This window comes from Pleurodeles waltl, chromosome 11, assembly GCF_031143425.1.
Source record: "Pleurodeles waltl isolate 20211129_DDA chromosome 11, aPleWal1.hap1.20221129, whole genome shotgun sequence".
In the NCBI taxonomy this organism is placed as follows: Eukaryota; Metazoa; Chordata; class Amphibia; order Caudata; family Salamandridae; genus Pleurodeles; species Pleurodeles waltl.
Window position 1 is genome coordinate 877,893,999 of NC_090450.1, and position 12,338 is coordinate 877,906,336.

At 51.1% G+C, this 12,338-nt stretch overlaps 1 protein-coding gene across 1 annotated transcript in view; it reads right to left on the bottom strand.

Annotated features, from left to right (window-relative positions):
• Window positions 1-12,338, bottom strand: part of MYO1H (myosin IH) — a 570,182-nt gene that overhangs the window by 93,744 nt on the left and 464,100 nt on the right. The window contains exon 23 of the mRNA XM_069212716.1: window positions 484-643. Coding sequence (XP_069068817.1) covers window positions 484-643 — 160 coding nt within the window. The remainder of the gene's footprint in view (window positions 1-483; window positions 644-12,338) is intronic.

Here is a 12,338-nt window from a genome sequence, read left to right on the forward strand (position 1 = left end):
CAACTGGCACCTGAGAACATCCCCAGTATGACACTGGGCTGGTGCGTACTGCTCTGTAAAAATAAAATGGCAATGAAAGCTTTTCATTGCCATTTTATTTTTGTGTGTGCAGCTCTCAGTGGGCATACCCAGATTATTGGATTTCCCTGTAAAACCTAGGAGCTACCTTTTATAACACACCTTAGGCTCTAAGCAACCAGAAGGAGAGTTGGGCTCAATCTGAAAATTATATATATAAAAGTCTCTGCAAAGCTGCTGGTACCTCATGGGGCATCTTGCAAAGTCTTAAAAAAATAATGTTCTAGAATGTGCAAGATTCTCATCTGTATTTTAGCAGGAGAAGAACATGTTCACTAATCACAGAGGGCCATTTTCCTTTAATGCGTTAAGGTCCATGGCATTCTTGCTACACCACGTTGCTCAATGATATGCAAGAGAACATAGATATGCAGGAACGTTTGGGTGCTGTGTAGCAGCACTCACCTTTTCCATTGCCACAGGAGGTGCCAGCCATCTCTTATCCAGGACGTTTTTTGGCAGATGATCCTTTAGCTTCGATAGATAGGTGTATTGCATGAAACTTACAAAACCTGCATTGTCAGGTCCAGGTGGGTTCTTTCGGTTGATGAATCCTTTTATAAATCTAAATGAGAAGGCAGACAAATGGTACAATACATGATTAATGTATAACTTGTGTTCATTGAAATGCACTGTATGGTGTAATTTACAACTGGATTATCTCACTTTTGCTTAATACCAATGGAAAAACATGGAAATCAGCATCTCATACTGCACAAGTTGCATATGTTTTTGCAGACAATCTCTTGGGTTAAAATTTTATAGATATCTGTTGCCACAGAACTCCACAGAAATTAATCAAAACATGAGTCTTATTGATCGGTCCTGCGAGACTCCCCCTGAACTGAACAAAGTGACTGGAGGCCGCAACATGAAGAAAAATGTTTTGTCCGCCGCTACAGGACTCGGGAACTCTGCCCCTGAATCTAGAAACAAAAGATGAAGAAAGATATGACAGGGTAGGCATACCGGGAACTTCTAGCCGTTCTGGGAAATCCCAGATGCACTGTCCCTCAGCACAAAATGAAAAAAAAAATTGACAGGTCATCATGGAAAGGCGGGACTTCTGCGGGAGCCAGCACAGCCCCCTCATGTATGGTACGGGTTTATGGGTAGGAGGGCTGCCTGCGAGGGGTGTTGGGAACAGGGCCTGGCCGCTGGCCAACTCCCCGACATGCACGGCTGGCTATCCGCAGATGGAGGTTGGCCATAGACATGTCATAAAAATATATTATTTTCTGTAACAAAACATAGAAACTCACTAAAAAAACAATGGTTAAAGTGGAGTTATATGTAAGTAGGGTACTTAGATTTGATAGAAATGTGGCCCTGATCAGTACACAGGTCACATTTATGATTACTCCTGGTTCAAGCGTGTCTTCCTTGAGTATAAGCAAAGCTGTTTTGGTTGATCTTAGTAATGGCTTACAGATGTAATCTTGGAGAACTTCCAGGAGTGGGACCACTTTAATGATCGAAGTCAGTCTGTTTAAAAAATACTTAGGCCAGTGTATAGGGTGAGTTTTATGACCTATAGTATTAAAGCATTTCCAATAAATTCAGATAATCCACTTGGTGGGCTGCTTATCTAGGCAAAGATATCCCTAAAGAACAAGTTACTTACCTTTGGTAACACCTTATCTGGTAGAGACAATATCTAGCCACAGATTCATTTCTTTTAATTTCCAGGTGTCAGACTGGATATGGAAGATTTTTTGTGAGTCGTACCCTGCCCCGGGAGGTGGCGTTGATCGGTCCCGCATGGCACTGTTAGGCTTTGTCCACACCAGAAGTGACGTCGCGGTCACCTATATGGGCACCACCTTGGTATGCTGACGTCAGTTACCTTTTCATGACTTTCCACGTCAGGAGCATGGAGCCATGAAGTGCATTGACACTGGTGTGTCCAACTAGGGCCCTGAAATGGAGTATCCTTAACCCTAGAAGTCTTTCCACAGAGCGGGGAGAACGGGAGAGCTGGTAAGGAATCTGCGGCTAGATATAATCTCTACTAGATAAGGCGTTACTGAAGGTAAGTAACTTGTTCATCTGCTAGAGACTTCTAGCTGCAGACTCCTTACCTTTGAATAGATACCCAAGCAATACCAGCCCGGGTGATGGGCTGTGGACAAATTTGTTAAACTAGAAAGTCCTGCAGGATTGAACGGGCAAAATGCTCAAACCTGCAGACCGTGACTGTCCAGGCAGTAGTGTTTGATAAATGTGTCCGGGTTGCCCACATTGCTGCCAGGCAGATGTTCAGGACTTGGACTGCATGAGCTAACATAGTGGTCATAGCTTTGGCTCTGGTGGAATGAGCCCGCAAGCCCTCAGGGGGTTGCTTCTTGGCCAAAGTGTAGCAGATTTTAATGCAGAAAAAGACCCATCAGGAGATATTTCTTATCTGCACCGCTCGACCTTTCTTTGCACGAGAATACCCCACGAAGTATTGGTTGTCCACCCGTAACTCCTTTGTGCTGTCAAGGTAGAATGACAATGCTCTTTTTGATTCCAGATGGTGGAGTCGCTAATTTTCTTTGGGAGGATGTAGAGGAGCGTAGACAGATTGGCCCACATGAAATGGTGTTAGCACTTTCGGGAGGAGAGAGGCCCTAGTGCGAAACACAAGTTTGTCTGGAAACACAGTCAAGCAGGTAGGCTTGAATGACAAAACCAGCAGCTGACTTACCCTCTGGGTGGATGTTTTTTCCACAAGAAATGCTATTTTGAGCATAAGCAGTCAGAGGGAACAATTGAGTAGAGGCTCAAAAGGAGCACACATTAAAAATGTAAGAACCAAATTAAGGTCCCACTGAGGCACAATGAAAGGCGAAGGAGGGAACATTTGTATGACACCTTTGAGGAATCTATTTGTAATAGGGGACTTCAATAAAGAGGGTTTGTCAGGTAGCGGCAAGAAGGCAGAAAGAGCATAAAGGTAACCGTTCAAAGTACCCAAAGCAGAGCCCTGATGGGCAAGTGTAAGAATAAAAAGAAGAACATCAGAGAGAGAAGCAGAAAGAGGGTCAATAGATTTCTCTGTACAATATATTACAAACTTCTTCCATCTGCAGGTGTACACTGTCTTGGTAGTGGAACTCCTGGCTGCCAGAATGGCATTACAGACTTTGGGAGGAAAGTCAAAAGCTGTCAAATGTCGCCACTCAATCTCTGCACAAGAAGGCGGAGAGTTGACAGGTTTGGATGGAGAACCCTCTCCTGCTGCTGCGCCAGCAGATCCTCCTGAAGAGGCAGCCTGATCAGAGGATTGATGGTCAACTGCAGAAGCTCGTATACCAAAGTCTCCATGCCCAGTCCGGAGCCACAAGGATGGGCCCAGTCATTCTTGATCTTCTTGACAACTCTCAGCAAGAGTGGTATGAGCAGAAATGCGTATAGGAGGCCTGAGCTCCACTCAAGACGAAAAGCATCTCTGAGCGATCGCTGACTTGGAAACTCCAGCGTGCAAAACTGCTGACATTGCATGTTCTCTTCCGAGGCAAACTGATTTAACCAAGGCTCCCCCCAATGCTGAAAGAGACCTTGCACCACCTACGGATGGAGATGCCACTTGTGATCAGCTAGGCAATTGCAGCTGAGTTAGTCCGTTCTGGGGTTCAAAGAACCTGTCACGTGCTGAACCACCAGGGATATGCCCTGCTGTTCCAGCCATGACCAGAGACGCAGGGCCTCCTGACAAAGTGTCCACAACCCCACCCGGCCTTGTTTGTTGCAGTACCACATGGCGGCCGTGTTGTCCATAAACACCTGCGCTAGCCTTCACTTGATGGCAAGTAAAAAATGCTTTTAATGCCAGTCAGAATGCTCAGAGCTCCAGCAAGTTGATGTTGAGTCCGGATTCCGTCGAAGACCAAAGTCCTCTGATCTCCACGTCTCCCAGATGGCCGCCCCATCCCAGGAGCGACAAATATGTCACTACTGTCAGATCTGGTTGGGGAAGGGAGCGGGGTCTGCCTCTGACCCAATTGTGAATCGTTAGCCACCACTGCAGATCCTTTGCAGTTCCCACCAAGATCTGGACCATGTCGGAGAGATTCCCCTGATGCGGCACCCACTGGAACTTCAGATTCCACTGCAGAGCCCGCATATGCCATCTGGCATGTGTCACAAACAAGATGCAAGAGGCCATGAGACCCAACAACCTCAGAGTCATTCTCTGCTTGAGTTTAAGGGAATGCGCTCTTTCTTCCCTCTCTCCCTTCGTCCTCTGTCTCCAGAGCCATGATCTCCAATTCTAGGGTCTCAAGGTTCTCTTGTTGTCCCCCCTCCCCAGGAATCATGGACTACGCTTGTCCCCAGATCACTTTCTTGTGCGCTTCCTACAGTGTTAACTGTCAGATGATCAATCCCTTATTAGTCTCAAAATAGGATGTAGAGGCCTGTTTAAGTTTGTGATTCAAAGTTTTGTCTGTGAGGTGCCAGGCACTAATAGCTGTAGGTCCCTTAAATTTGTTGGATTGTCCCCATAGGTCGAGTCATACTGGCGAGTGGTCTGATATTCCTCTGATATTCCTGGGGTGGGATATAGATTGAGCACAGGTTGATGGGTAGTCCCTGCCACATGCCTAACTGAGCCACGTATTTCCCTTGGGGGGTCTGTCCAGGTGTTGTGTGGAATAAATGGGACTGCGTTTTTTTGTAGGATTCCCACTCCCCTAGGGTCTGTAGTGTAGCCTGCATGTGCAATCATGGTGTATCAGCATCCCAACATGGCTGTACAGGAGTTACCCAGGAGGTGAGTCTCCTGTAGCAGTACAATGTCAGGGCTTTGTCGTTTGAGATATTGGGGTACCATCCCTCACTTGACCTTGTCACCCAGCCCAATTACGTTCCACAATAGGACCTTGAGTTAGGTGGGAGGTCCATGTGCCATGGTGTTTTATTCATGTTAAATCCTGACATTTATCTCTTGGGATTAATCTCCAGCCCAGTGTGGCATGTCTGAAATCATAAATCCCATTATCAACAACTAATCCACCCCCCTTGCCACTCTGCATGGTGGGTTCTAAAATAACCACCTGACCTCAACTAGCAGGGTGCCAGGCACCCCTGATAACACTGTAGCAAACTTAGAACTGGGGGAGAGTCTCCCCAACCAGGCCCCCTGCGTCTAGTCCCATCCTATATGGATTGAATATCTAGTCGCCTCCTCTCTAGGCGTATTATTTCACTAAAGTTTCTCAGAGCTAGGCCGCTACCCCTCCTCTGTCACAGATGCAGAGAGCCGAGCCTAGTATCTAAACTAGAATAAAAAAAGAAGGAGGGTGATAAACTGAAGAAGGGAGGGGACGAAAAAAGAGGAAGTCAGGTCTCAGCAGGATGCAAGGGCTGTCAGGTTCGTTTATTCAGTTTATCTGTATCTCCATCTTGAGTTACCGCAAGTTTGTCTTTGGCTGTTTCACTGCCCGCTTCCCCCCATGCCTGGCAGGGGCCTCCCTGTCCACCACTGGGCACCAGCCCTCCAGCCATTCCCAGGCTGTCTTGGGGCTTTCAAAGTGCCATGTATCTCCTATGGCAAGCACACGCAGCTTAGCTGGGAAGAGCATCATGTATTTGTGCTCTTTGTTTTGGAGTGACTTTCTGACTTCAGTGAAGCTGCATCACTGTTGTTGGACTTTGAGAGTGAAGCCTGGGTATAGGCTGACTGAGGTGTTCTCGTATTTCAAATCTGTCTTGCGTCATGCAACCTGGAGTATGACATCCCTGTCTCTGTGATTAAATATTCTGGCTATTAGGGAGCACCCTGATCTGGGGGTGGTCATGGGCACCCAGTGGGCCCGGTCCAGAAAGAGAAAAGCTTTGAGAGACCCTAAGGCTGCAGAATATTTAAGAATTACATTTTCAACAAAGAGGTCTATGCTCGGACCCCCTGCCCCTCTGCACATACTCCTACCAAGCGGACGTTGTTACTCCTGGACCTTCCCTCCATGTTCTCCAGTCTTGCTTGTCTCTCTGCAGGCTGTCCTTTAGTTTATGGAGCATGACGGTAGCACCGGAGACGTTTGCCACCTGTTTTCTGTGTCCTGGAGGTCATTCATTTTGTTGATGTTAGCCCGCAGCAGCGACAATTCCACCACCACAAAGTCAATTTTAGGCTCAAGGGCACCCTTTACACTCCGGATGACGGCCATATCTCTCTAAGAGTAGGTTTCAACATTTCTTCACTCTGGCCTGGCTGGCAGTCAGGGGCTGGAGATCTGTCCTCTCTCGGTATGTTCATGGAGTCTGTATACTTGTCCATTTTGCTTTGTTGTGTGTTTTTTACACCTTTTCCAGCCACCATATTGAGGCGCTGGCCCGGGAGCAGCATTACAGCTTCTCAGCAATCTCTTCTGTGCTATGGGTGACAGGGCACCACTTACCGCTGCGTGCCAGGCAGGGAGAAAGGAGGACACTCTCATGTGCCCCCCAAGGGACTAGGCCCCCAGACAGGGGCTTTTCAGTGTGTACGACTCCACTCACCTGCCGGTCAGACTGGTGTTTCAGACTCTGAGCTTGTCGTGAGGCAGTCTCCAGCAGGTGTTGGCCCCACCGGTCCGGGTCTTTCTCTGTCCGGGCCAGCAGCAAGTCTGCTCTCCAACCCCAGTGTGTGTGCCCCTCCCCTCCATCAAGGGTCATCACTGTCGGTTCCTGGTGCCACTCGGGCCACACCAGTCGACCGGGTGGGTCTTTCCTCACCCGCCAGGCCCCGCTCTCACAGTTATAGGCAGTTTCAGGCAGTCTGGGCCCTGGGCAGGCCACGTGGTTTAATTCTTTTTGGGGGCAGAGGATCCAGGAGGCCACAGCGCCCTTCATGAAGTGCCTTCACTAAACACTGATGTTGCGGGCGGGAATCAGACCCCCCCAAAGGTCTCTGTGTAGGCCGGTTGTGCTCTCCCTTGCAATATGCACCAGGATCAGTCCCTCCAGCTGAAAGCCCTGTCGCGGGCCTTTCACTCATCGCTGGTAGCCCTGACAGTCACTGCAGGTGGGTCCCCTCCTGCCCAGCCTCGGGATCACAGCAGAGGGAAAGTCACTCACAGCCACCCGGCCTCACCAGCGGTTGTAGGGGCTCACAGGCCTGCTCTAGTCCGCAGCTGCCAAGAGAGCCTCCACCACAGAAAGCAGAAGTTCCAGGCCCCTTCTTGCAGGCCCCGCCTTCAGGCTGGGGTCCATAGTCAATCAGTCTGCCAAGAGTGGCCTCCGTGACAGGCCAGTCATTTAGCGACAGGGCCTCTCTCCCCGCAGAGTCACCTTTGGTCAGGGCCCCTGTCGAAGGTCTGCTTAGTTTCACTCCAGCTCGCCCACCCAACTCCTATGCGTATTCCAGTAGTAAGCGCCATCGGTACATGAGGCACAGCCCAGCTCCGTGGCCCCAGTGACGTCTGGCCATATTTTTCTGGCACAGTCCATACTCAGCCGCAACTGAGGGGGGGTGGTCGGGGGCGAGACAGGTAACAGGCGGATTAGATGAGAAGGCAGCAGGGGTTGGGAGCTTTGCTAAATCGCGACCGCCATGTTGGGTTGCTGGTCATGCCCCTCAACCAGCAAGTCTTGAGCACTTTTATCAAATTCATTAGTCTTTATGTGGCATTATGAATGAAATATGCACAAAAATAACTGGAACTTCCCTTCCTTCACCACGTAGGTCAACCCCATGGTATACCAGCAATTGTAGAAAGGCTAAAACAGCGCTTGTTCCAGCAATAAAATCATCCAAGCCTTGTTATTAGAGAAACAAGAGCCAATTACAGACGTCTTAGATGTCAGTAAGAGGAACTAGGATGAAGAAAACTGAGCATATCTTCTTGAAGCTGCTAAAAGGAATGATAAAAGCTTTTTGGCACATTATTTCACATGGGAGCAGGTATGACAATATTACCACAGATCATCATATACAGCCTCAAGTGGGGGACAACTATTTTGCAAACCTTTATTCCAATGGCATGAGTGAAGCCACTGTAATCCATATAGACTTAGGGGGTCATTCTGACCTCGGCGGTAAAAGGCGCCTACCGCCGGTCAGAAATCCTCCATAATCCCGCCGCGGTCGCGGAAACCCGCCACGGTCATTCTGACCCGCAGAAGGCAAACCTCCGAAAATCCGACCGCCACAACAGACCGCCAGACCAGCGGTCGGCGGAAAGGTGGAGGTGACAAAACCTCCACCGTCACGCCAACAGAAATACGCCCATGCCATTACGACCCACGAATCCACGCGGCGGTCATTCAAACGCGGTATTCCATTGGCGGGACACACCGCCGCGGTCAGAATACACACAAACGAACAAAACCCAGCCACATTGGACGATTTGAATCCCACACACCTGATACACATACACACACCACTCCCACACACACAATACAATATAAAACACACACCCACATCACCCACAAACCCCTACGCTAAAAAATTCGTAAAGAAGGCAAGAGCGAGACACCAGCATCCAAAAAATAACAGCCACAGCCACTCAACACCATCACCCACACACTATCCACACACAAAACAACACACACCACCACACTCAACTCACTTAAATACACATACTCCACCCCACACATCATACACACCACCCCATGGCACCCCAAAGACAACCCCGCTTCACAGACGAAGAACTCAGGGTCATGGTGGAGGAAATCGTTCGGGTAGAGCCCCAGCTGTTCGGCACACAGATACAATACACTAGCATTGCCCGGAGGATGGAGCTATGGCAGAGGATTGTCGACAGGGTGAACGCAGTGGGACAGCACCCCAGAAATCGGGAAGACATCAGGAAGCGATGGAACGACCTACGGGGGAAGGTGCGTTCCATGGTATCCAGGCACAACATCGCCGTGCAGAAGACTGGCGGAGGACCCCCACCTCAACTCCCACAATTCACATCATGGGAGGAGGAAGTCTTGAACATCCTGCATCCTGACGGCCTCGCAGGAGTCGGCGGAGGAATGGATACTGGTAAGTTGAAGCTTCAATACTGCTTCCCCCCCACCTGCATGCCAAATCAGACCCCAACCCTCACCCCCATCCTCGAACCCCACCCTCACCCCCACCCCCATCCTCACCCCCACCCTCACCCCCACCACCATCCTCACCCCCACCACCATCCTCACCCCCACCACCATCCTCACCCCCACCCCCAGCACACCTATTCCCCGCCAATGTCTCACCATCACAACCCACACATCCCAAAACCTAGGCCTGCATGCGTCCACTAAGCATGGACACCCATCACCAAAGCATGCCCAATGCATATACACATCCCCCCCACAAGCCACCCTCACCAAAGCCCCCACACACGAATGCCAGCACTTGGGGACACGAGAACCCACAGATACACCCATATGCCACACATTGAAACTATAACCATACCTCTATACCCCTGCAGGACCCGACCGTCAACACACCGCGGCGGAGGGGCCAGAATTATCCACACCCCCCACCCAAGAGGCCGTCAGCGATGACAGCAGCTCTGTCGACCTGGACACCGATGACGAGCCCGGACCATCGGGGACCTCTGGACAGTCGGTTCCCCTCACACAGGCCCAGGCCACTACAGACCCTAACCCCTCTGGGAACACCAGCACAGCTCCCACCCAGCGGGCCCATGCCTCTGTCTCCAGGGCGCGTCAATCTGCGGTGTGTCTACCACTACAGGGCACCCAGGATAACCCACCACCCCAACAACAACAGGGACCTGGGGGCAGTGGTAGTGGGCACACCGGCCAGGGGGCAGAGGCCCAGGGAAACAGGGGAACTCGGAGGGCAGCTGTGCGACGGGGGGGGAGGAGAGGCCCAGGGAACCCACTCTCCACGAGGTCCTCACCACCATCATGGGAGCATACAACCGCTCCCAGGAGACGATGGCGACGGTACTGGCCCGGTTCCAGGAGATCCAGGCACTGCAGGAGGAACACTATCGGGGGTACAGGGAGGACATCAGAGCCATCAACACCACCCTGGTTACCATGGTAGGGCTGCTGCAGGACCTCGTAAACACCAGGGCGGACACTGAACAACACCCAAGGGCCCCTGCCACTAGCCTGGACCAAGAACAGCCAACCACCTCCGCCGGCGCTAGTGGACAGGAGGCCCCCGCACAGCAGCAGCCCACCAGACCCCCACCTCCTGCAGGAGAAGAACCACCCCGCAAGAAGGCCCTGAGATCTCGCAAGAAGACAGAGTAGGATGTCAAGACCCCCGCCAGCAATGGATACCACCTGATGTCATCCCACTGTCCCACATTGTCACCCTGTCCATCCTTGAACTGCCCATGCTCCATCTCTCCACAGGCCTCTGGACAATGCACCTGTGTGACTGTTACTCTGGACTCTGCCATGGACATTCCTTCACCATAGCCCCCACCCACTTGAAACCACCCATCCCATTTTGAGCACTTCAATAAACACCTATTTTGCACCAAAATATCTGGAGTCTGGCTGTGATTTCAATAGATTGTAATTGACATGACAGTGCAAATATGTCCTTGTACATGGTGAAGTCAACAAACAGCTGCCACAAAGCTGTAGTCCATGGGGAAACGAAGCACAGGACTCGTAGTGGGGACCCCAGATCTGAAATAGGGAGGGAAAAGCCAAAACTCAGTCATCATACACTGGGGCAAATAGACAGGCAGCAGAGATGCTGGAGAGTAGTTAACATTTACTAAATTATCTTTGAAATGTTACCTGTGTCCTATTGGAAGTACTGTTCAATGATTCTGTCCCTGTTGTCTGTTTCAGCCCCGTCGTCTTCCTCCTCGTCACTCTCCTCAGGTTCCACCGCTGCCACAACACCACCGTCTCGACCATCCTCCTGCAGGAAAGGCACCTGGCGGCGCAAAGCCAGGTTGTGAAGCATGCAGCAGGCCACGATGATGTAACACACCTTCTTAGGTGAGTACATTAGGGATCCACCTGTCATATGCAGGCACCTAAACCTGGCCTTTAGGAGGCCAAAGGTGCGTTCGATCACCCTCCTAGTATGCCCATGGGCCTCATTGTACCGTTCCTCTGCCCTGGTCCGGGGATTCCTTACTGGGGTCAGTAGCCACGACAGGTTGGGGTACCCAGAGTCCCCCACTAGCCATACACGGTGTCTCTGTAGCTGTTCCATCACGTAAGGGATGCTGCTATTCCTGAGGATGTAGGCGTCATGCACTGACCCTGGGAATTTGGCATTGACATGCGAGATGTACTGGTCAGCCAAACACACCACCTGGATGTTCATTGAATGGTAATTTTTTCTGTTCCTGTACACCTGCTCCCTGTCTCTTGGGGGAACCAAAGCCACATGGGTCCCATCAATGGCACCAATTACGTTGGGAATATGTCCAAGGGCGTAGAAATCACCCTTCACTGTAGCCAATTCGCCCACCTCAGGGAAAATGATGTAGCTCCTCACGGATTTCATCAGGGCAGACAACACTCTGGATAACACCTTCGAAAACATGGGCTGAGACATCCCAGAAGCAATTCCCACGGTTGTCTGAAATGACCCACTTGCCAAGAAATGGAGTACTGACATGACCTGCACCAGAGGGGGAATCCCTGTGGGTTGGCGGATGGGGGACATCAGGTCGGGCTCCAGCTGGGCACACAGTTCATGGATAGTGGCACGGTTAAGACGGTAAGTCAGGATAATGTGGCGTTCTTCCATTGTCGACAGGTCCACCAGCGGTCGGTACACGGGAGGATTCATCCGTCTCCTCGTCCAACCCAGCGGACGGTGCCTAGGAAGGACAACATGGAGCACACAGTCAAGCAACCCACAGGTACGTACTCACAGCTAGCACAGTATACGATTCTCTATGCAGTGAATGGCGTGTCTGAGTGGCTATGCAAGGCCTAGGCCTGTGTGACGCAGTTGAAATTGAGCCATGTGGGCCCTGGAAATGGCGGCTGCCTGACCTGTGAAGTGTGACAATGGGATGTGAGGTCAATGCGCTGGCGTGGCACACCGCGGCGGGCGGCGGGCGAAGACCGCGGCGCAAAGCCGCATTGGTTAACATTGAAGCCTATGGGTTTCAGGAGCCAATGGCGAAGGGCGCCGGCGGTGGCGGGACGCACCGCCGCGGTACGCACTGCCGCGGACGTGACCGCCATTTTCTATCTACTTATCCACTTGCGACTTGAACTTTCACAGGAGAGGACCTATACTGCAAGTGTTGCTGTGACCTCGGTCTGGAAGGGACAATGGCTGCTGCACCTGGGGAAAGGGCCCCTGCCTTCACTGGAGAGGAGTTGGAGAAACTCGTGGATGG